The sequence below is a fragment of the Molothrus aeneus genome, chromosome 5, assembly GCF_037042795.1.
Source record: "Molothrus aeneus isolate 106 chromosome 5, BPBGC_Maene_1.0, whole genome shotgun sequence".
NCBI classification, from domain to species: domain Eukaryota; kingdom Metazoa; phylum Chordata; class Aves; order Passeriformes; family Icteridae; genus Molothrus; species Molothrus aeneus.
Window position 1 is genome coordinate 38,850,727 of NC_089650.1, and position 25,753 is coordinate 38,876,479.

At 36.6% G+C, this 25,753-nt stretch overlaps 1 protein-coding gene across 1 annotated transcript in view; it reads left to right on the top strand.

Moving 5' to 3' along the window:
• The window catches only part of LRIG3 (leucine rich repeats and immunoglobulin like domains 3), a 37,398-nt gene that overhangs the window by 2,774 nt on the left and 8,871 nt on the right, over positions 1–25,753 (top strand). The window contains exons 2-12 of the mRNA XM_066550087.1: positions 4,547–4,618; positions 4,890–4,964; positions 17,063–17,197; positions 17,816–17,959; positions 19,843–19,986; positions 20,302–20,445; positions 20,871–21,014; positions 22,275–22,355; positions 23,028–23,099; positions 23,493–23,564; positions 24,731–24,894. Of these exons, the coding sequence (XP_066406184.1) occupies positions 4,547–4,618; positions 4,890–4,964; positions 17,063–17,197; positions 17,816–17,959; positions 19,843–19,986; positions 20,302–20,445; positions 20,871–21,014; positions 22,275–22,355; positions 23,028–23,099; positions 23,493–23,564; positions 24,731–24,894 (1,247 nt within the window). The remainder of the gene's footprint in view (positions 1–4,546; positions 4,619–4,889; positions 4,965–17,062; positions 17,198–17,815; positions 17,960–19,842; positions 19,987–20,301; positions 20,446–20,870; positions 21,015–22,274; positions 22,356–23,027; positions 23,100–23,492; positions 23,565–24,730; positions 24,895–25,753) is intronic.

A 25,753-nucleotide genomic window follows, 5' to 3' on the forward strand; every position in this document is an offset into this window, starting at 1 on the left:
TGCCAGAAAAAAAGCTGTATGGTTTTCACAGCTGTTTTTCAATATTTTCCAGACTAAAGCTTGAACATAGCAAGCTGATTTATGAGTCACTTTGGATCAGTGTCTTAAAACAGCTACAGCCTGGCTTTTTGTTTTTCAGCTCTGCTGATTTCTGCTGAATTAGCAGCTCTATAGGCCCCAGTGGGACTGATTAAGGAACTGTTGCTGGATTTGCATTTTAAAATTTGACTTGGGGCTCAGGTTTCTGAGTTCTCTAAGGAAGAAGATGATAATTGTGACTAAGTGTTGTAAATTAAGTTAGAGTCTAAAAGTTATATCTCTAAAATGTGTGAAGAAGCACTTAACCTTCTCCCTCTATGCATTAGGCTTCCTTTCACTTTTTAATCACACAAACATTGATGTTCAGAGTTATTTCAGCTAATGTTGGGACTTGTGAGTTACAAAACATGGTCACACAAACATAATGGAACAAAGAAAATAGTTTCTTTCCTAGAACAGGTTCTTTGAGGGTAAAAACTATGGCATGCTTTCTCAAGTGGAGACGATTCTACTTAAATGTCCAATCACTTCTATTAGAAATGTGAGATGAAGAACAGGCATATATGCTTACTATTGCTATAAAGACTTTATAATATGTATCTGATTTCTGACTTTTCAGAGTATGTTCTGTCTTCCATGACTTTTGAGATTCTAGCAGCAAAAGTAATCGGAGAGGGAAGTTTCTTCCCTCTTGTAATTTGGTTTTAACATACAAGGAAAATTCAGAAATGGAAAACACGTAGTACTAATGTTTGAACAATGTCAGTTCCATTTCTGTGAAGGAAAAATAGAATTAAATTTTCCAACTTTTTCTTCATACATGTTTTAAGGTATGTTGAGAAATACATTGGACTGAAATAAACTTGTAGCTTTTCAACTGGGATGATAGATTTTTATATTTAAAAAAATTGTGCCAATCCAATGCTTGTAAGTTTGAAGAACTTCTACAGGCTTAAGCTTCACTTAGATTATTAGTAAAAGGCAAATATTTTAACTCTTGATTCACTTCCAACCACTCTGATTGAACTTAAAATGTAACTTGCAAGACTTTTTTTACCAAATTTTCATGAAGTTTCCTATGTCAGTAGTACTGAAGTAATGTTTAATAAAAATTTATAATACGTATTTTATACAACTATTGGTAGACAGGCATATATACTGTATGAAACAGGCAATTCAGTATTGTCTGGAGGGTTGGGCATTTTTTGTTGGTTTTTTGCTTGAGGATTTTTTTTTCATCTTGTGTTTGACAACCTGGTGTAAGTAAACCAGGCATAAGGAATTTTTATGTATGTATTTTTTAAAGTAGGTGCTACTTGGAAAATGTGACTGTATCTTTAGTGTTAAAAAACAAACACCAAAAAAAGTAGTTTGAAACCTAGTGTTAGTTACGCTCACGGTTGCCTTGATAGACTCCAGATGGATGTGAGCTTAAGCTATGAGTGAAAGTGTCTGGCTCCAGTGTGGTGATCATGCACAGCAGTGGTTGTAATTGCAGGATTTTTATAGTTTAAGGACTCTGCCAGATTTTTTTTTTTTTTTTAACATGTTTTAACTCCAGCAGAACAAATCTACTCACGTCTGTTACTGTCTGGTGGGTCCTTTAGGCAAACTTTCCTTAAATAAACCTTTTGCAGAGTTTTTAGGTGAAATGAAGAAATGCAGGTTTTTAGCACTAATGTTGAAAGCTCTTTGTTGAAATAATTACTGATTCCAAGTCTTGTCTGAAGCATGAACAACAGTAACATGTTAGGCACTAACAGCCATAACTTAACTGAATTTTGGCTGTTTATTTGCATAGTTCTTATAATCCCTACAGACTAAAGCCAAATATTGAATTAAGTTTAAGGGCAAAAGCTGTCTCTACTCTGTCTTTAAGGACCAAGTTAGATTGCTGTCTAGATTTTTGTAGCAGCATATTTTTTCAGTATTTACACTTAAGAATGCAGTGTGAGAATTTCAAACCTGTGCAGCTAATGCCTTCAGATGTTAAACAAAGGGATTTTTCTCCAGTGTATGGCCTGGAGATTGTTTGCACTAGATTTTTAAGTAGTGAAAGATGCAGTCCTCTAACTTTAGTGTGGTTCACCTAATATAGGGGAGAACTCAAAATCATAATGGTGGAACTAAAATTAGTGGGCTTTTGAAAACATTGACACTGTATTGGTTTTCCATTGTTAAGAGGAAAGTCTGTAGGGGTTTAGACACCTGAAAGTCAAGGCACAGATATGTATTAGGTGTTTGAGTCCAGAGCTGAGTCTCTGAAAACATCCCCTTTGTGGCCACCTGGAGGTGGTGGAATGTGTTCCCTTCTGTAGGTGGCTCTCCCCCAGCCCTCAGCCCCGTCTTTTGTTCTGGAAAATGCCATTCACACCTGCAGCTCTGCTCTGTGCAGTCCTGGTTTGGGAAACGCAGCGCGTCTCTTTTCTTTCCCTGCCTGTGACTCTGAACCAGGCTCCCCTGTCACAGTTCAGCAGCTCGCTGGGCCTGCTCCAGTTGGCTGGCTCAGAGCACACCTTACAGCTGAGTACTGGTGGTACCCCTCATAATACCCATGTGTGCCTGGGATTATTTTTTATACTTAATTCTTATTATTACTGGGGGATTTTTTAATTGCCAACTGTAGGAGAGGAACAAAAGTGATGATGAAACTGTCCTGGCAACATTGAACGGAGTCAGTTGGGAGAATCTAAACCAGAGTTTTACTGTCCACGTGGTCTGCTAAGGAAACCTAGCCTAGGTGCCTGGCTGGGTTGCAGAATTACACCTGTGTCTGGGGATGTGGAGTCATGGATGCAGGGAAACTGGATTTCTCCGGATCTGTGGGTTTTCAGGGCTTAGTCACAGAGCAGAATGCCTGGCACAGACCCTGAATTTGGCTTTGTTTAAGCCAGCTCTGGTCTGTGTGCAGCAGAGATATGCTGTTCATCAGCTTTCTTCACTTCTGGAACTGTGGATAGAGAGCAGACACGTCCATGGCAGTCAGACCTGTGTTTGCTGTGCTCAGCACAGATGACTCTACTGAGTCATCTTACCCAGAAAGAGTGAGGAATCATGTAGTTTCTACATAAATTCAACTTGAAATGACACTTCATGCTTGTGTGGCTTGATGAGGACCCCAGGTATGGTGGATGACTCTGAAGTGCTTAATTAGCATGGGGGAAAGTATCAAAAAATTGAAAAAAAGCACCCTTTACCTGATACTACAGCTGCTCACTTCTGAGGTGCGCCGATTCATTTCTTTATGTGTCTGCATTACAAACACTCACTGGAGTGAATTTAAAAACTCATTAAAATAATGTCATTTTTGTTAGTTGGCTTGGATAAATGCAGTGTTTTAACTTGGAACAAATGCTCCAGATGGCTGGATTGATGCTGGTGAGGTAGTGATAATCTGTAGTAGGGGAACAGAAAAGTGCACATTTTGGTGGATGAGTGAGAAGGGGGCAGCCTTCAACAGAGCTAGTCATGGTCACAAGATGAGTTGTGGGGCTCAAGTACTTGTGCAGAGGTTTAGAGAAGTGCAGGTTTGAGTTCCTGCAGTTAGCTTTCTGTCTTTTACTTTACAGTCACTCTTATTTCTGTTATGTTTCCAGTACTTCTGAGGCTACAGCAAAAATTTCTTGGACTCTTATATGATGTCAGGTGTTTGAGAGGGTAAAGATGCATGGCACTGTAAGGAAAAGTATTTCCTGTGGTCAAGAATTGTTATATTTTTAGTACCTGGTTTGTTTCATAGCAAATGCTGCAAAGGTGTTAACAATTATTTATAAGCTGCATCAATATATACTGGGATCTTCAACATGGCACAAGCTAAGGGTTCAAGCTACTTCTTCAAGGGTAATTAAGTATTAAGTGGTATTAATATCACCAGTATACAGACATCTTAAAATGCAGAATTAGCCCTTGCTATGTCTGTTTTCTTCTGCTATTTCTTAAGATCTCTATTGAATTTGGTTATGTGGGAATGGTGTCCAGAATTTTGTGGAAGCCTGAAAATACAGTTGTGATTTATGGGTAGTCCTCATTGTGTATTTGTGGGCTATGCATTGCTTTTGAGATGCGTGTGAAAAGAGTGAAGTATTATGATTAACCAAGGAATGAAACTGCAATGACTATTGTTTTTGAATTTTCCTTTGTGAAGGAACCAAGAGGTTGTTATAGCCATATTTTTTGTTGTGAGGGTATGTGGGAAAGCACTTGTTGGTTTATCTGAGTCAAAGTCTTAAGATGTTTTCCATGGGTCCTATGTACATTCCAATGAACAGTTCTATATTGTTCAGAGATACTGACAATGCTCTTGACACTGCTAGCAGTGATTAAGGTATTTGTATTTGTACATTTATAACTTGTGTAAGCAAATCAGTTACTATTCTAATTTTGCTAATAAAAAAATCCTTTTATGTACTTGGAGACAAGTGAGAACATAATTTGGATTGAAATTGCACTACTTTACCTGATATCGTATGGCAAAACTGACAGGGTGTTTATTTTTGTAACCTCATAGGGACTTAAGTCACAACAAATTATCTTCAATCAAGACCAGTATCTTGGATCACCTTCATAGTCTTCAGGAAGTGTAAGTTAATTTGTCTTAATTAAAAACCATACCAAAACATAAACCCCAACCAAAAATACTCAACCTGTGTTTGTGTATGCTAATTGTATAGTTGTTTCTCTAGGGATGGTTGCTTGAACAACAAAGATACTTGCTGTTCTGATCTTTTACATTAAGTGAAACTGGAATTATTTTTTAATTTTGAGGTGACACAGTTCAGCAGTTCAGCAAGTCTGATGTACATACTTCTGATTAACATTAAAGCTAACTCTCCCTTTTGTAATATTAATAGGAAGTTGAACAACAATGAACTAGAGATCATTCCAGATCTGGGACCAGTCTCAGCAAATATAACTCTTCTGTCTTTGTAAGTAAATCTTACTCTTGTCCCTGTTTAGTGGAACTAACTCTACAGGGTTCATGGAAATATGTGTATTACAGAGATTAAAGTAAAATAATTGGAAATAGAGCAGCTTGTGGTTAGGAAGTCGATTATGTCATATTATTTAGTAGTTCTTTAAAATGTGTATAATTGAGCTTAATCCTTGTAGTTTTTGTGCTTCCCAAATACAAAGACTGCATTAGAATTAATTTATGTTGTAGTAGTATCCAGAAGCCTCAGTCCTGTTGTGCTAGGCACTGTATGAGCATCTGTAAATGTTACACAAACTTGTACAGTGCTGTCTTTAAAACAAGACTTACACTCCATCATTATGCATCTTGGCTGAGATCCTGATGTGTTAAATCATGGCAGAATTCCATTAATTTCACGGGGCAATACAGGGAAATCCTCTTGAGATGCAGCTTCAGAACAAGTATCTAGGTCAGAAGATGTTCTGCCAATGTTGTGAATTTTTTTTTTTTTTGAGCCCATTTTAATGTGTGGCACTTTTTTTTTTTTCTGCAGTTAATACATAAAATTGTGACACATGATTGTGTCTATGTTCATTGCATTTCATGGAAGAAATGAGTAGGTTACTTGGTGTTCATGTGTAATACGAGTATAATGTTGTAAAAGGCATACAGAACCCATAACCAAAAAAGCTGATTTCAAAGGAAATCTTATTCCTGATGTTTTAATGATAAATTAGTTGGATTTCTTTTCTGTGATTTAGTTTCAATAAACTGTTAAAGGAAGGTGTAGAAAAGTAGCTACTGTCATACTGTTAGTTTAAAAAAAAGACCTGATTTTCATGTGTGGGATTTGTGTTTTATCAGTGGGAATCTAAAATGTCTAAAGCTAATAATTTGTAGCCCTCTGGTCAAATCCTGTCCTTGAATACAAATTGCAAGTTACCTTTCTTGAAGAATCCTGAAGGGTTAAAACAATGCAATAAACTTTGGAAAGCTGTTCAGTTAATTAAATTGATCACTATTCAATTGCTTACATCTGGTGATTTATAGGGGTTTGTTTTTACTCTAGGCCTAGGTCAGCCAAGTCAGCTGGTGCAGCCGCTGTGTCTGGGCTGCTCTGTTTGAATAAGAACTAAGTGACATTTGATACTGATGTGGTTTCTTACAGATCAGAATCAGAAAAGAATGAAAGAAAAAGCAGATGGTGTCTGACAAATAACTGTTGAATTTAAGTACATATTTTATTTTGTAGTAGCTTTGGCATTACTTTTACACTGGCATAGCATTCTGTAGTTCAAGCATCTAATTGATCCAAAAATTTTATTTCTTTTATATATATATATATATATGTATGTATGTATGTGTATATATATTTACCACCTTGCTAAAGTCCTTTTTACCACAAGGCTAGAAATATTAGCATAATAAAGTGATTTATATAGTCTTGCTTTTTTTTCTGAATTCTTAGCATTTCTCCTTTTCATGGAAACTCAACAATTGTTGTTTCAAGGAAGCTAAAATCCTTCTTTCGCAGCTGTGCAAAAATTTTGGTATTCCTTTGAGAGAATAAATAATTTTCAGTCACTGTTGAATTGTTTCATATCCTTATGTCCCTGGCTTGGGCCATTTACTCAGGTAGTCTGAGTAAACATGGAAAAATCTTTGCTATGCACTGTATATGCTAACAATTGAAAGAAAAATAAGTATTTTCTAAAAGCTTTTATCACACTACTAATGCAGTTAAAGTTGCTCTGGTTGCGTGTTAGCTGGTTTTCATTCTAATTCTGTGTGTGGATAAGGAGATTACTGAATGTAACTGTGCTACAGCTAAGATTTAGTACCTATTCTACGACTACAGCAGAGATTCCTGGAGTTTAGTATGGCAAAAATAATTACTTTAATGTTTTATGTTAACTTACAAATTCCAATCTACAGTAGTTAATTGTTTGTTCTATATCAAAACAGATGAACATAGAACATAAAATTAAAGTTGTATTGTGTTGACCAAAAATAAATCATCTTGTCTCTTTTATACATGGCTTTTCTTTAAAACCTAGAGTAGAATCATAGAATTGTTTAAGTTGAAAAAGACCTTTAAGATCAAGTCCAACCATTTACTCAGCACTGTCAAGGCCACCACTAAACCATGTCTGTAAAAGCCACATAGCACTTCCAGAGATGGTGGCTTAATCCCTTTCCCTTTGCAGCCTGTTCCAATGCTTCACAACCTTTACCATGATAAAATTTTAGAGAGCAATAAGGTCTCTCTTGAGCCTCCTGTTCTTATTGGTTGGATATTATTTATGTAAAGATACTAAATTTAATTTCATAGAAAATAGTATAAATAAAGAGAAATAAGCATATAACTGCTTGGCATAAAAATATATATGGTATTGTGATAGCATAAACGGACAAATAATCTAATGGTACTTGGTTTTTTTAGATGTGAAAAAATACGTGCATTTGGTTTTTCTGTGGTGGATGTTGTTTGAAGGGAACTGATTTAATGTATCTTAAGTCATGTGACGAGAACACATATGGAATAATTAGAATATAAGTTTTAGAATCACTCTTTAGAGAAACATCTGATGACCTTCTCCAGGATTTTAAACTTCTATAAGAAAGGAGATTGTGAAGCCTTTCCAAAGCAAACCACTGTTTCCATGTTGAGTCTTTGTTCTGGCTTTCAAATGATAGCAGAAAAGAGAGTGATAGTCTTCTAGCTTTGATTACATTTCTTAGGAGATGCATATAGGTTGGTTCATTACTATGAGTTGAAAACCCAGCTGTTTTTTTTCCAAGGAATGCTCTAGAAGCGATACCTTCTTTTCTTGCCAATATCTGCATTGTTGAAGAAACTCTATTACAATATTTTTTTCTTTCACTTGTGAAGAATTCTCACTGAGCTGGGGAGCCTTAGAATCTTACCTGTTCTGCAAGAATTTTCTTGCCCTGCAGAGGAAATTACACTACTGGTATGTCTCCACAATAGTGCAGGTATCCCCACACAGCCATGTATGTCTGAATTCTTTGAAGGATATAAACAAGCATGGGTGGATTATCATGTTAGTCCAGTTTCCATTTCTGGAGCTACCTCATTTCTAGCTATCTAGTTGATATTTTATCTAAATGAGATATTTACATACTAATGAATTATTCAGGATAAACATACCCAGAGCAGGAGATGATCCCAGTCTGTCTGTAACATGAAACAGCAATGCTAACGTTTTGTTTTTACCCATGCCAGTTGAGGATTGAGCATCTTGGGAATTCAGTATCAGGCAGGCACACCCCCTCACCACCACCACCCTGGGAGATGTGTCAGTGTGAAGGAGTGAGTATACAAGGATATTCAGGCACACTCTTGTTACGTGGCTGGAGTTGTGTCTATGATTTTATTAATGTGATGATTCTATTCTTCTTAGAGCTTGTGAGCCTCCTGGAAATCTGGATACTACTGTGACCTATGTGGGTGGTAGTTTGGGGTATATCTGGTCAGGGGGTGTAGGTCAGGTCTCTGAAAATGAAATTGCAGGGTGTTCTTTTTGCACAGCCACCAAGCCCTTTTATATACCTTCTATAAGAGAAGGCATGAAGAGAGCAGTATATGAAGGCAGGGAAGTTTGGGTATTTGCCAGAGATTGTCAGCACAATAGCTCTGGCCAGGAGCTCAGGTCCCCCACGTGCTGGCAACATAAGCTCTTGAGGAGAGTATTGGATTTAACAGCTGCTTACGACAGGTATATAATGTGCAGACAGTACACCTGGTAGTGTATTTATCTGTCCCTCAAAGTAAAATATGTTAGAAGTTTTCTAGTTTGCATTCCTGAAGTAAATGTAAAAACAGTTAAATTAATGGAGAATTGCTTCAAATTTTTGTAGTAGAGAATTATTCATTTCTTGGAGAAAAAACAGTTTACTTTTTACTGTTCCAAGATAGGTGGATTGCTTTTGTATCAGGTACAAAAATGGGCACTAATGCCCTCATTCCAGGAGAACAAGTGAAAGTTCTGAGTATTGTTTCCATTCCCATGACATTGCTTATCCAAGATGTACCACTTCTATCCTTTTTATCCTAAAAATCTGCCTGAACCAGTGATCTTGTCACATGAGAAGAAAACTAAATACTGCCTTTCAGGTCTATTGCAGTTGTAGTTATGGACCTAGGGTAAAAATCCAGAAACAGATTGAAACCAAATGGTGTAACTACAATAGCCTTGTCTAGAAGTCTTGTTTGGTGTTTTACCTACCAGCTACTATTTGCATAGGGGTTTTACTTAAAAATTGTTCTGAAAATGTTAACTACTTCTGATGTTACTAGTACTTTGTAAGGAAGAGACTGATTTGCAAATTCAGCAATGTTAGGTAAGATTTTGTTTATGGATATACAGTTTAAATAGGAAACTCATGCTACTTTTACTTGCAGAATTAAAAAAAAAAATGTAGTTGTATACACTGTCCAACATCATCAGTACACTGTATCCTTCAGTACTGTGAAGTATGGAAGGTAGCAGTGACTATGAAGAGACACAAAAGATTGGAGTATTGAAGTATCCTGTCTCTGCAACTAGAATTTATTGTTCTTATCAAAACATGTGTGTAGAACTAGTATTAAAGCCGCCACGTTTCTTACTACCCACATCCAGGATACGTTCCATAGTAATGCACTTGTAGTCAGTAGGAACTAGAAGAGCTGTGCATGCCCAAGTCTTTTGTGCATATAGTGAAATTCTAACATTAGACTAGTTTTCAAGAATGGAGTGTTTTAAATAGCCATGTAATTTTACATTTTATTGAATAGGATCCTTTATTTAAAGGCACTAGAGCATATGGCGTAGGTGATTCAAATTGTTACATTGTAAGGACTGATCATGTTAGTCTAGAACACAAACATATACTTGGTTGTAGTAAAGTCAGAGAAGAACATGTGGAAGTTAAAGGGTGCATGAATGATTCACAGTTCAGGAATGTTTTTCAAGTCTTACAGTAATGTGTGTTTTATATTAGGTTCCTGCTTCACTACTCTTTTAGAATGTGAAATCTTCTGTTTATGAGAGACATAATGAAAATGTGACATGGTAGAGATTTTTCTATGCTGTACTGGGGGAATCCTCCAACTCTAGCTGTACAGGAAGCCTTTAAGGCAGGGACTGTGCGCTTTTGAGTTCTGAGATACTTAAAAGTGCTGCCAAAACTGAGGCAGTTTTTTTGAAATGTGGCCATGTGTTTGTTAGACGATGAAAAGAATCCACAAGCCACTTCTCTGAAGGTTTTGTACAGCCTTTAGTTTGTAAATGTCTTTCTGTCAATATGTGCTGAATTTAAATTTACTGGCTTTGATGATGTGTCTTGTCCTGGATGTTTAAAATGGTAAATGAACAAAAAGTACTAAAAAAAAGCTCAGGAGATAAAACAGGACAAAAGAACTGTAAAGTAGCCAGTCCTAGGTGACTGCACAGGTCACTAGTTTTTATAGTAAGAAAAACTATTGCAGCTTTAAATTTAGCTTTCTAATCAGCCACTACAAAATTAGCCTGATGACTTATCTTACTTTATGCACAAACATAGTTACTGAAGAAAAGTGGCAATTAATCCCTTCTACTATTGTAGAAGGGATTTTTAAAATTTTTTTAAATTTTTTTTTAGTATTGTGTGTCTCTTTCTGTTTAAAATGTGGAAAAGTGCATTTATGTATGTGATTTGATAATGCACTTCCCAGATCAGGCTTCAGATAGTCATATTAAGAAATAAAATGCAGCTGATTGAAGCAAACACTCAAAGTAAATCATGCATTTGTCCCATCTGACAGTTTAGAAATAAGAGTGATAGTTTGCACTTTGTGGTGGTAACTTAAACTCCTGTGAAAGGCCTTCAGTAAAGACAGAAGGATAGGTATGAGAAGTTTGCCTCTGTGTCATCTCACAGTGGACTGAGAGTGAAAGCTGTGCGTTAAATCCAGATAGGCAGTTAGAAAGCTGCAGTCACAAGAAAGATGTTTAGATGAAACTCCTGAACAGGAAAGCTTACATTCACTAGGACCCTTTCCCCTCTATGCTTGCCAGAGAAAGTGGTATTGTTTGTTTATAAAGCTAGCATACTAAACTGGAGTCTGGATCCCAGTATGAAGAAAACATTGGTCAAATATTTTACATCCTTGTCATCTCTTCAGCTACCACTTTATTATGGGAAGGATTAAGATTTGGATGCTGCCTGGAAGAGTTTGTTTTGAAGAAGGATTGAAAGAAGGGATAGAGGAATGCAGGACTGGGCTTCAGCCATAAGGCTCCTTGGAGAATGTCCCAAAACTGAATGGTGGTAAACCATGTGTGACTTGGTCTGAAGTTGTGAGCAAAAAGCTAGAGCGAGGAACTTACTGGAATTAGTTCTTGCAGTCTTTGACATTTGGTGTGGAGACTTAAGAGGAAGTAAATGAAAGAATTTGAAAAGAAACCTGACTTACTCAGGCTTACAGACATGGAAAGTGGATTTTTATGACAGCAATTTAGGCTGAATGATGGGAAAGAGAAGAAGTACATAGAAACCCATAGTTTGTTGTAGCAAAAATTGTGTGAGTGAGAGCCTAGATTAATGCTTTTGCAATGAGAATGGAAAAGAATGCAAATTTTATGAGCTATTTGCAGTGGATAAATCTGTCATGATTTTCTGATCAGAGTGGTACAGGAAAAGGTAAATTAAAAAGAATCGTAATGGACTACAAAAATAGAGAACACTGTTCTGATATGACAGAATGGAAGAGCAGCAGGAATTTTACAGAGGAGGAGGGCATATGATATGGAAAATGAGAGAAGTGAGAATGAAATTGAGAGGTCAGGCATAAGTTTGGATTTAATTTAGAGAATTGGTGGTGGTGATTGCAATAGAGCAGTGAAATCACTTGTGCCTTGTGTGAAAGAAAAGTGGATGGGAGAACATTGCTCACCTTGAATGATTGAAGTTAGGGGTACATCTAGAGGAGTGTGCAGTCTAATCTGCCTAGACTTCAGTCTGCACCCTCTAAAAGGGAGGGTTGCTCTGTAATGATAAAAAATAGGTATTTTACTTAGGAGCTCTATACGTTAGATTAGAAAGATGATGTATAATACTCTAGGGAACGATACTGATTTAATCTAGATCATATTTAAAGTTTTCCAAGATTTTAGCTTTAACTAACTGTCACACAGCTCACCAAGTGTGCAGTGGGCTATTCCTGTTGTCAGCTTTTGCCAAAATAGCTATGCTTGAATTACTTTTGTTTACAGTTGTTAAAATAAAGGGATGAACTTACACATTTACTTGCCTATCACATGCTAGGTAACTTGTGATTATTTTGGAAAAGCCAGAAAACTAAATTGGAAACAGACATCAGAGTATTAAGAAGAGAGTTTGGAAGAAAAACTTAATTAGTTGCATATTGGTACTATGACTGGAATCAGAAGAGAATTGTTATGGAAGTGTCATGTGTTTGAAAGTTTGGATTTGTCTCTTCTTTTTGATGAGGAAAACGTATCTGATCACTGTTTCAGTCTGCATCTTTTCCCCTTTCCCAGTTTATGTTTGATTTGGGAACCAATAAACCTTTGGTTTCAAGTTTTGGACAGAGTATCAGTATCCTGCAGAGTTCTGAGTTTTCATTTTCTGTTATGCCTGTGTAATATAAAAACACGAAATAGAAAAACAGAGTCTTTCTGACATCTGGCTTGAAAGAGGAATGAGAGGCATGGATCATGAAATGAAGGAGACCTTCAAAAGAAGGAACAACTGCTTGCCACAAGGAAGGCAAGAAGCTCATGTGTGAGGGAGGTATCAGACTTGTAAACCTACCAGTAGAACTGGAAGTGAGCCAGAATCTAGGCTCTATTTCTGCTGATTGTGTCTTGGAGAAAAACAGTTTCACTTGCAATACTTCTATGACTAACACTTACAAATGTTAAAGAAAAAAACAAAACAAACAACCCAGACTTTCTTAATTCAGTCCAGTTGGGTGTTTTAATTGTGAGAAGAGCATGTAGTCCCATTCATATCAGAGGCTCCTTTTTTGTAAGGGTAGTGTTCAGCTTAAAATTTCAGTATTTTAAATAATGTAATTGTACATTACAATGTTGCCCAGTATTCAAATGAGTAGAAATTGAAGAAAAAAGAACATTTTTGCTCTTCCTGAAGTAGTAGTTACTGAGGCTCTTCTAATAAGTTCCTTAAAGTTGTCCAGTCTTATCCTAAAAGCCACAAGGTATGTGTCTTCCAGCACTTCCAATTACAGTCTTGATTCTTTGTATTTAATATAATTTTTTTTCCTTTTGCTTCAGTTTTCTTCCACACAGTGTGTTTACATCATTGCTCCTAAAGGAGTTTGGGAGGGGAGGAGGGGGACTGCAAGAAAGAATATGCCAGCTATATGAATGTGATGTCAGCTAGTGAATGATGGGAAGAGCAGGTGAAAAACCCAGAAGAATTTAAAAGGAGGCTGTGAGTTGTAGAGGTACTGTGTTAGTCCAGTTATACACATATGTTAAGACAGTTACTTTACATCTAACAGTTATTCAGAACAGGCTGCATGGACTCTTCTCCAAAGTTGTCTTTGTTGTTCTTGTTCTTTACTAGCTTGCTTCACCTCCAGGCTCCTACACATAATCTTTGCCAGGATAGTAGGGTGAGATCCAACAAAGTTTTCAAAACACTGCAGATCAGGATACAGCTGGAAGAAAAAGTTATACTGGAAGTGCAGGAGTATTTTTTTGTGCTGAGATTTCAAAGAGAAACAAAAGACAAGACTAAAGGTCCTAATCTGTTCCTGCCTTGGATTTTCCATGTTACAGTTTGCATGATGAGTTACAACTCATCAGGACCGTGAAGCTTAGGTGGATATTTTTCTTAGGTAGAAAACGTTTCCTACTGACAATCAAGAGACAGTATGACTGTCTCATATCTTCAAAAACTGGGGGGTGGAGGGGTTGTGGATGTTTCAGGATTTAAGAGCTTTTATATCTGAAAGGCATTAACTGGATGCTCAACAAAATGAATACAGAAGTTTCTGACCTGCTTTGTATTTCCCCGGAATAAGGAAAGTAAAAGTCATTATGTCAGATACATGGCAGCCGGTTATATAGGATGAATCTTAAGACCAGGATTAAGAGGGCTCTTACAGGATTTCTGACCTATTGGTACACTTAAAGTCATGAATGTTGAGAAGGAGAGCTAAGGTTTCTCATACCCATAATGAAAAACTGGTATTCCCTCTTAAGCTGGTACTTACACTTTTACTTACGTACATGTAATTAAATCAGTCTATATGCACTCCTGGTCAATGGTTTGTGGGGTTTTTTGCTGCAAGTCAGGATATAGGCACTCAAATTGCAAAAGGCCCATTCAGATTCAAGTAGATATTTTTGGTGGGTTTATCTGCATTCCTTGGTGCTCCTGCTGCTTTAGCTGTAACAGAAGTTGTAAGGAAGCTACAGCATGTTGCTGGTCCTTCCACATAAAGAAATTGTTATCAAATTACTGCAGGTTTGTTTCTGGGTGAGCTTGATGTGCTGGTTTTCTTGTTGCAGGGAATCTCTCTTTCTCTCATCTTGCCTTGAAGGTCTGTGAAATTAAACCAATGGAGTGTATGCAGCTCCTTTTATCTGAACACAGCAATAGTACCATTCACAGGAAAGATTTTCTTCTGGCTTTTTTTACCCCCACCCTCTTCTCAGTGGAAAAACTTTTATGTCATTGTGTCCACATTCATGCTCTTTGATTCTGTCTTGACCGTTGTGTTTTCAAACATGTCCTCCCTGACTAATTTTGGTGATGGTTTGGCAGTTACGAGGGGGGTGACACACTGTTCTTTTCAATTTGCTTAAGTGATAATTATGAAAAAAAATCAAATTAGAGTTAAACTGTCTCATTTTAAATAAAGTTGGGTCTTAAAGTAGAACTATTTGGATATCTTCAGTGCTGAATAATCTTCCAGGTGTGAATTATTATATTTACATTCTTTTGAAGAGAAACTGGGCTAGGATGTTGGAGCAATCGGGTTCAGCTATTTTGCAACTGAGTAACTTCTACAAATATGATTAAGCAGGAAGGTGCAGTGAGGGCTGGTTTGATTTTGATTGTGAGATGGACTAGGACTACGATGTATACTGCAGTTTCAGTGAGCAAAAGAAGTTGCTTGTCACTCCTCAATATGGCCTTACCATCTCAAAAAAAGAAAAATGTTCCTGAAGCAAACAAACTGCAGGTTTTTTGTTTGGTTTTGTTGTAACTTGGTCCGTGTCAGGTAATTTGCCCATTGGTTTAAGTGCTACACTGAAGATGGTGTGAGAGTTTTATTCAGTTCCATTAGGTCCAACTAAAGTTTGTAATACAGGGGCTATTATCCTGCCAGTTGTGAGGAATTTCTGTTTTATGGAGCAATGCTGACACAAAGACAGTACTGTGCAAGCCGTCTTATAACTGAACACTTTCACACTGCAATTTAGGAGGCGGGCAGTTCAGGAAATTGCTGGCTTCTGCTGGAGCACACTTTTACTGCAAGGAAAATTTTATTCGTCACTCACGTAATTGGCAGTTTTAATACCTTGTTAGTAATTACCTTGTAAACAAACTAATGCATAAAGGCAAGGCTCTATGACCTGTTAGGTTATCTAACTCACATTCTTATTTGGCCAGTGGAACTGACACAGGGTGGTGATGTTTGTTGTTGTTTTTTATTAAAGTAATTTGTTTCCATTTATTATAAATACTTTCAGCTAAGAGTTAAAAAATGCAGTGTACCTATACCAGACAGCCTAAAGAATGAAACATGATACAAGCTCAGCATTGGAGGGGCTGCAGGATCACTTACCCATTCCCATATGTGGTCAGAAGGCTCATTAATCTCACTTCTTGTTCAGTTTGTGAGTTAGGACTTTTTTGTCTTGCGCAGTAGTTCCCCCACACCCCTTGAATACATGAGAGTTGTCCATGCTGTCCTAATGTGTGGCTTACTATTTGATCCAGAGCAAGTACTTCCATTAAAGGGAAACACTTTCCAGAATTAATGTTCTTGTTGATAGTTTTATTAAAATTGCTTTTGCCTGCAATCTCTAGGATCTGGGAAAAGCTCCTAAGTCTTGGTAATTATCGAACAAGGTATAGAGTGTACCGCAGCTAGAATGACTTGAACTTACAAGGTAACAAGAATTATTTCAGGTTACATTTTTTTATTTGGTTGGAATCTGCTTTCACCTATGTAGTGGTAGTCCTGAACAATAATGCTGCTGATGTGTGGTGTATGATTCTGTACATCATGCAGCTGAGGTGGAAAAACTGGTAGGTTGCTGGGTATGAACATGAAATAGGGTGACTGGAAAAAGTTCATGTGTGAAAGTGAAAGAAGGGGTGTTCCTCAGAACAGACTACAATACCCATATCTTCAGATTGCTGCATACTTTTTGTTCTGGAGTTGGGTGTGATGCTGCGCTGAAATTTGACCAGACATGAAGTCCAAAACTCCTGTAATGACCTCTAATATGCAGAATTTTTGTTCTTTCCTAACTCATTAGAAAAATCTGTAGATTGGAATACTAGGTCTAATTCCACAATTACAGAATGTTTTTCAAGGGGCTGTGTTGTCATCCATCCTTTATAATCTAGCTCTGTGTTTTTTTCTGGAAATTCAGATGGACTTCTGTGCCAAGGAAGTTTTCAAAAAACGCCAAACACTGTGTTTAGCTACTATGATATGAATTTGCTTAAAATAGAAAACAGCTCTAACTTTATTTCATTACAATGCTGTGGCATAAAGTTTCATGCAAGTGCCAGATATTTCTACTGTTCAGAAATAGGTGATTATAGTGTTTTGCATCTCTTTAAAAGCCATGAATTGCAGTAATTTGATTATATTGCATTTTTTTCATTGTTTCCTGGAATTATATTTTAAGAAATATTAATGAAAATCTATTTAGGCTATTCCAATTTGTGATTTTGGATTAATATTATGTATAGAGAACATACCCTACTGTTTTTCTGTAATTCAAAATTATTTTCAAGTAGAGGAATTATGAACTAATATTTGCCAGGGTTGTGTAGTTAAGGTGTGTTTACTCTGGAAATGACATTTTGCCTACTGCCCTTAAACTTCAGGACCAGTAACAAGATTGCCAACATTTTGTCTGAACATCTGAAGCCATTTCAGAGTCTAGAAACTTTGGACTTGAGCAACAACAACATATCAGAGCTAAAAATGTCATCATTTCCATCGTTACAACTCAAGTATCTGTAAGTATTTTTTTTTTCTTTCAGGTTACTTTCAAATATCTTGTTGGATAATTTAGATGGCAGCTGTTTATTAAGTATTAAATCTTCTTTTAATTGGAATGACATTAATATTCCTACCTGTCTAGTTTAACATAAGCTACTAACTTGAATATATGAGTTGTTACAATGAGATGTTTTAATTCATTTAAAAAAGCTAAGGACATTGTCTTGAGAACAAACAAATAGATGTGTCTCTTGAGAGAAATAATTCTATGATAAAATGAATTTAAGTTCCCCATGGATAGTCTAGTTTGTATTTATATGGAGTTGGATAGACTTCTTGTGAATGCACTTCAGTTCTTATTCAGGAATATTAGAATGCAAGATATACTGACTAATGAAAAAGTAACAGGATTGCCACATGTTATCTTCTTCCATTATCACACTCTGGCAGAGTAGAGTAAAATAGTGGTGGTGAAATACGATTTGACTATAGAAAAAGCCGTCAAGAGCTCTAATTAATATGAAAAAATGCATTTATAAATGAGTAAGCACCCCAAGAGCTTTGTGTTTCACTATTTGGTGTTAAGAATTTATTAAATAACGGTACATTTAACCTTCTAGACATTGTTTCAACAGGTATATTAACAGTAACCGAATAACCTCTATGGAGCCTGGTACCTTTGACAATTTGTCTACCACACTTCAAGTATTGAAACTGAACAGGAACAAAATTTCAGCAATTCCTCAAAAGATGTTTAAACTGTCCCATCTGCAGCACCTGTAAGTGTAACCTACAATTGACTAATTGTTTTCAGGTTTTCCAAAGCACTGGCAGTGCTTGAACTTTAGCCTTTAATTTAACCAGAGGCAGAGTGAGACAGACAGAGAAAACATATTACTGCAACCCTTACTAACTACAGCGTTGTACTGAACAAAACTGGTCTTATATGTTGGTGAGATGTGAACAGTCTTTGTGTTTAAAATTGTGTTTGCCTATTAAAAGTAAAAAAAAAAAAAGACTGGAAAAGGGGTAGGAGCAATATTTCTGTAAAAAAGCATCAGGAAAATACTAAGTAAAGTAAACTTATATAGTTCACTGCAGCAGTCATTTACTTTGTACTTTCGCAGTGGAATGAAGGAAATTCATTTGCTTTCAAATGGCATGACAATAAGCAATATGCATGTATAAATAGACCTTCAGCTTTACTGACACAGTGCTGTCCATAAATGTTTTACCAAATAAATAATAAATTTACATGAAAGAGACTGTTGGAAAACTTAGAAAGTGCAGAAAATGGACAAAAGACTGGGTTGCACTTTGTCAAATCCTGGATAATTACTTTCCATATCAGATAGTCAGGAGTGAAAAATTACGAAGTCTCTAAGGTTAGCCTTGAAAGTGATAGGTTATAAGAACACTGAAATATTACGGTGCTTGACACTTCTGGAAAGAGAGACTTTGTTTCTTCTGTATACGAGTGCTGGAACAGTTTTAGTCAGGCCTCAGTAGAAGTCCTGCAAAGCTCAGGATTTGTTAATGATTTTGGTAGACTTTCTGATCTTCAGATTCACCTTAACTTTGGGATGTTGGTTATATCCTTGCCTAAAAATGTTCCCTTTGTTCATAGTCATTATGCTGACTGAGTTATGTTAGGTAGCTTATCTGCAAGGAAGGGCAAAAATTTGAGTTATCACCTGAAAGTATTCAAAGAAGAATGAGGAAGAACTAAGGCCTGTTCTTACTGAATGTTCTTCACTTTTTATTCATATTTAAACACAGGATAAGAAGTAGGGCTCTCCCTCAGGTCTGTTATGAAGTAGATTTTGTGTCAGACTGCTGTAGAGACAAGCTGAATTCTTACAGGGTTGTGACTCTGAAAAATAATGATGGTAATAATGTGGCGAGAGGATTATTTAGACCTTTACTTTAAATGGGGAAATGAGTTTTGAAAGGAGATTCTTCCTAGTTTGGTAAACCTAAGACTTTCTTGAAGGGGCAGATGATCACTCCTTTTATTACCTTTTGGTAGTATTGTCTAATCCTGTCACTGCATCTTGCCCTTCAGCTAGTTACACCGTACATCTCCCTCACAGGATACACGTTGCTCCTAGTTTCTGACCTGCACAGGGTGAGTGTAGTGGCAGAAGAGTGAGTGCCAAGACCCCTTGAGAAAAAGGGAAGGCACTATGTGTACCTGGTTGTGGAGAAGGGAGAGATGTAATGAGTGCTTGACTACAGATACAGAAATAGATCACCAAGGATGTTCAATTTTGTCTTGTTATCGCAACTAAAATTTAACTTTTTTTTACTCTTTATTGACTGCAATTACAAACCAGCCTTAACATCTCTACTGCTGGATAAACACTGCTCTCAATTTGAATTTGGGAACAGGATTAACCATGACATTCTAGGTCTACAGGGATTCTTTATGTCTGAAAATCAGGGAACTGCCTAGTACTTGTTCTCAGTATCAGAAAGGCAGAACAGTATTAACATGGTTGAACATAATGTGTTACAATAAAATATTTGATTTTTATTACTTCTTGTCTTTGTTTCATGTGCAGGAAAAGTCTTTAAATAAAGTTGGTTCCAGAGAGGGAAGAAAGGTTGTTGGCATGTAGGTAAAATTACTGTGCTGTAACTGTAAATTCTATTGATGCAGGGAGCTGAATCGCAACAAAATAAAAAAAATAGATGGGCTCACTTTCCAAGGACTTCCTGCTTTGAAATCATTAAAACTGCAGAGAAATGGGGTTACAAGGCTTATGGATGGTGCTTTCTGGGGTTTGACCAACATGGAAGTCTTGTAAGTATCAAAATTTTGCTGATAGGTTCTGCTGATAACATATTAAGTAGATTTGCACAAAATTAATAGAATTGTGTGATAAAATTTAAAGATGTTTATGAATTGAATTGTTTTGGTGTGGTCTGAAAAGGAGCAAGCAGTCAGTAGTGAATGTGTAGAGCAGCACATTTTAAATGCATGGATACAACTCAAGATTTATATAGAGGCTCCAGCTATCTAGCCAGTGTTGTGAGGTCAGAGGTGGACCTGTGGCATAGCATGCATGCTGCTGAGTTTCTAAACCTTATGTCTTTTTCTGTTTGTGGGTGTTTGTAGGCAGCTGGACCATAACAACTTAACAGAGGTAACCAAAGGCTGGCTTTATGGCTTACTGATGCTGCAACAACTCCATCTCAGCCAAAATGCCATCAGCAGGATCAGTCCTGATGCCTGGGAATTTTGCCAAAAACTCAGTGAACTGTGAGTATCTTTATTCTCTTCCAGTTTCAAAAGCCAGGTACATGGCAGAACATGAGCTTCTTAGCACTGATCTGTGAATTTTTCATAGCAAAGTTTCCAAGATGACTACAACTTTGCTGTATAAGACAATTATATCTTGTTGAAAGAATTTGGAAGTTAACTGAGATTGTTCCATTTTCTGTAGAGGTTGTACTAAAGCCGTAACACAGTAATTTTCAAATGAGAGAAATTAATTCTGCAGTAATTTGTGAATTGTTCAAAACAATGCAAAATGCTTTGTGGTCAGAAGTGGTGTAGTGGGTTCTGTGATAATCATCAGGGGAAAACTGGTGCTTCCCCCCTGAAAATTCATGTGGGTTGAACTAAGTTAAATAAGCACTGCAGCATGAACATTAAAATGCTTTTTTCCCCCCTTAAATTTGCAGAGATTTGACATTCAATCAATTAGCAAGGTTAGATGATTCAAGCTTCATTGGTTTAAGCGTGCTGGTTGGACTGTACATTGGAAACAACAAAGTAAATTACATTGCTGATTGTGCCTTCAAGGGACTTTCCAGTCTACAGATTTTGTAAGTTGACAAACTCAATTTGTAAGGTCAAAACCTTAAGAAAAATCCTGTGTTTATAGGTTATTTCTTTTCTTTATGAAAGAGACAAAAACATTTTGTTAACTTCCCCTGATCAGTGTATGATTTTCTTACAGTAAGATTTCTTTCCAGAATAGGTGAGAAAGGGAGGAGTTCCTCTTTTGTTAAGGCTGTGCACAATGGATGGTGGTAACAGGGATACAGACTTCCAGTAGCATTGCTGTGGGAGAGGCATATCTCTTGAAGGCAGCAAGCAGAGCACTGCTGCCCACAGTTTTAGGGATCTGGATCATAGTTGTGTCTTAACCGAATCATTTTCTCTCACACCAGAAATAAGACAAAAATCATTGTCATGACTGGACAATTGCTTTAAGTATCAGAGTGTGTTTTTGCAATAGCATTTCTTAAAGGAAGGGAAAGAACTAATCTAAATACATTCCTCTTCATTAAAACCTTCCCATTGCATACCACTGACCCATCTGTCAGGCAGATGAGCAAAACAATTGCCTTTGCCTCTAGGCTTTATTTTCAGGAGTTTGCTCACATACTCACACTTAGGGCATCTAGGAAAGATGCAAATTAGAGGAGTGTACACCATGTTTTTTAAGAATATAGAGAGTTGGAAATCATAAAGAAAGGAACTTAGAGAATTGTGAGCTGTTTAGGTATTAAGTATTAGGCAATTTCTCCTAGATTCTTCTTTCTCCTCCTGCTCAACCCTCTAGATTGTTTGCAGACACACTATTCTGTACACAAATCTGTAATCTCTTTATGCTTCATAGATAATTAAGCAAGTGTTTTGGGATGTTAAAATGACTCTCTGGGTGTTAATATTAAGGACTTCAAACAACATGAGGGTGTTCTGTTTCAAAGGGACAACAGTTGGTCCTTTCCCTTCCTGCAGTGCCTGTTTTCTTAAAACAGTCCTGTATGTGAATACCTTTGGAGGGCTATGTGGTTTGGTTTGCTCACAGTTCTAAAAATTATTGAGTCTGTGATCTTTTTAATTATCAGTGGGAAAAATACTAATAGTCTTCCAAGTCTCTCAGTAAAAATTGAAGTGATAAAGTTAATCAGGAAAAGCTTTGTTTAACCCACAAAAACCAACTGAACAAAAATCCAACCAATCCAACAGAAAGCTGTTTTAGATTTTTTTTAAGTAATACTTGCTGTTGAAGAAGTATGTGCCTTGTTCTTTTTAATAGCTTTTGTGATTTGATTTCCCCTCCCCTCTTTAAACAGGGATCTGAAAAACAATGAAATATCATGGACTATTGAAGATATGAATGGTGCTTTCTCTGGCCTAGATAAACTTAAGAAGCTGTGAGTATTGCTACAGTATTTGTATCTCATCATGCCTTAAAAAAAGAGCTTATTATGTGTCTTTCAAAGGACAAGCCCAACACTTAAGGATATTAAATTTTCCATAGCAGTGGTGATTTTTTTTTTTCTCTCTTAACACTTTGTTCTCTATAACATCTTCCTTTTCAATAAAAGAAATTCAAGATTCTCCAAGTCAAACTAATCTGAAAGGCTTTAAGTATTGTTAATATTTATGGACATATTTATCAAAGAATGAGGTTTTTCCATACTAAAAAATAATAAGTGTATCATATGATAAAAAGGCATAGTGGCAGGCTTAGTCTTCAGTAAGGTAAAGCAGCATCCAGTGGAAGTGGCTCCATTACATTGAAATTTTCAAATGCATATTAAGGAAATTAAAAAATGTTTATAGTTCTACATTTAGAATAATCCATATCACTTAACTGCATACCTTAAATGTCTTCTAAAATCATTGTAAAAAAAAATCTAGCTATTTATTCAAGGGGAATAAATTAGTATCTTTTAGATGTGATACATTTTGCTGCATTGGAAATGGGTGAGTGGTGAATACTAGTCAGAGTTGAAAAATAAATGCCAAAAATGCAATTATTCAGCTCAAAAATACTCCCATTTAATTTCATTTCTTTTGCATCATGTGCTTAAATTTTTCAGGATACTCCAAGGAAACAGGATTAGATCCATTACAAAGAAAGCATTTTCTGGTTTGGATGCACTTGAACACTTGTAAGTAGTAGACATTCACATTTAACCCAAAATGGGAAAAAAATGAATTTTGATACTAGCTGAATTTAAAGGAGAAGTAACAAGCTTTATTTATAACTTGGGATGAAAGTCATAAATATTTGATTATTTGATTAACCTTACCATGGTTGCTACTGTGATCTTCAGAAGATTTTTCAGTTTTGAAGTTACACTGAGTGTGAATTTTGGAATTAATGCAGAAATTCTTACATATTAAACATGCCATGAAACTTCTTATTTGCATCTCTTTTTATTTTGAGCTTAAGCACCCTTTGTATATCACTAAAACAGCAAATTATTGCTTAAGTCTTAAATCCATTCAGTTTAATAAATCTGTTATTTTCTTCTAATCCTATTTTTCTTTTTTCTTCCTAGAGATCTAAGTAACAATGCAATTATGTCAGTTCAAGGAAATGCATTTTCACAAATGAAGAAACTCAAAGAATTGTAAGTTTCTATCAAAAGACATAATCTCTATTACGTATATAGATATTATCTATACATATAAATGTATAAATAAAAGCTTTGTAAGACATCACCTGGTGCAGTGATAAACCCCTGCTGTAATCTCTCTGAAATAACATAAAAAGTTTATGCCAGTGTTTTGGGGTTTTTTTTCTGTTTTTATATGATCGATGTATTTAAGTGAGAGAGTGTAGGATAGGTGGCTACATTAAATTTCTGCTACATTTGTTGTCTCTAAAATCCTTATTTTAAATTAGGTGATCTCTAACAGGTTTTAGATAAGGGAGACTTTAATGTAATGTGCTCTAAGACCAGCAGTGCTGGACCAGTGAAATGCAGTGCTGAAATTCTTTTGTAAAGACCTGGTTGTCACTGCTTGTAATTGGCTCCTTCTCTCCTGTAGTAGCAGAGAGACAGATCTTCAGAGAAGTCGTGAAGTGGTCACTGTGAAAAATGTATTTTAGTGAGGATGAGTTTTTGTCCTCTCACCCTTTTTTTCTGTTGATCAATGCAGAGCAGCACTGGCTCACAGGCTGGGTGCAGAGGGTTATACTGAAAGGGGTGACATCAAATTGGCAACCTGTCACTGGTGGGGTTCAGCAGGGCTCCATCATCAGCCCTGTGCTCTTCATCAATGACTCCGACTTAGGACTCAAAGGGATACTGAGCAAGTTCACAAACAATACAAAACTGGGAGGAGCTGTTGACTCCCTCGAAGGCAGGGGGGCCCTGCAGAGTGACCTCAACAAATGAGAGGGCTGGGCAATCAGCAGCTGTATGAAGTCCAGCAAGAGAAAGTGCTGGATTCTGCACCTGGGGTAGGGCAGCCCTGGGTGTATGGACAGACCAGGGAATGAGAGGCTGGAAAGCAGAGCTGTGGAAAGGGACCTGGTGTCCTGGTTGATGGCAAGTTGGATATGACTCACCAGTGCCCTGGCAGCCAGGAGGGCCACCCATGTCCTTGGGGGGCATTGGGCACAGCATCACCAGCTGGGCAAGGGAGGGATTTGGGATTTGAGCTGAGCAATATTGCCGTCTTTCTCTTGCAATATGTGTGTTTAACCTAGAGCCTTAGTTTTGTTATGAGTGTGCTCATACAGATCTGTATTACAAACAAACAGGCTTTGTTTTTAATTGCTTTTTCTTAGGCACTTCAACACATCAAGTCTCTTGTGTGACTGCCAGTTGAAATGGCTACCACAGTGGATGTCAGAGAACAACTTCCAGAGCTTTGTAAATGCTAGTTGTGCCCATCCTCAGCTGCTAAAAGGGAGAAGTATTTTTGCTGTCAGCTTGGATGGGTTTGTCTGTGGTGAGTGTAGCCTCTATTTCTCATTCCATAAAACAAATATTGCTGGGTGCTTGCAATTTTTTTTGGTGGTTCCATGATATATTGTGATTTCTATAACAAAATTGAAAGGATGTGATACTTAGTAATATTTTTTTCTGTTTCCAAACTGTGATGTAGATGCTTAAAGCTTGAGGCTTTGTACAAGAGAGTGAGTGAAGATATTTTGACTTTTATAGCAAGTACAGCTTGCTTACATAGAACATATCATATTCTATGCATGCAAGTGAAAGCTCAGTACTTTGTGAGGGTAAATGTATGTGCCTCTAGATTTAAAAGATATTGTTTTAATCACTATTGTTTTTAAGTGAGACATACTTTGGCAAAATTAAGATGTAGTTTTTGGGTTTGGTTATTTGTAAATTTTTTTTCATATTCCATTATTCTTGAGGTTATTCCAGGGCTGATAAAATTTCAAGGTAAAAAAGCTATATTTGCCTTAGCTCTGATGTTTTTTATGTGTGCTTGTGGTGTGCTTTAAAAATTATTTGGAGTATTTAAATTACTGTCTTTTAAACTATGTTTAAAAAATACCTGATTACCACAGTTACGATACTGGTATTTTTTATTTCAGTTTGCCAGAGAGTAAATGCTAGCAAAATATTTTTACTTTAGGACCTGAGAATTTGAGGTGATAGCATCTGCTTTAAAAATGAAATTATTCTATGTGTGTTTAGTAGCATTCATGAACACCTGTGTTATGTTCTCTATTTAAAGCAAAGTGAAGCTAAGCATTCAGGGTAAGGACATGTTTGATTACTCTGATATATAAAGTAGGAACTTTGAAAATATCAGGAAATTTAAAAGCCAACTAACTGCATTT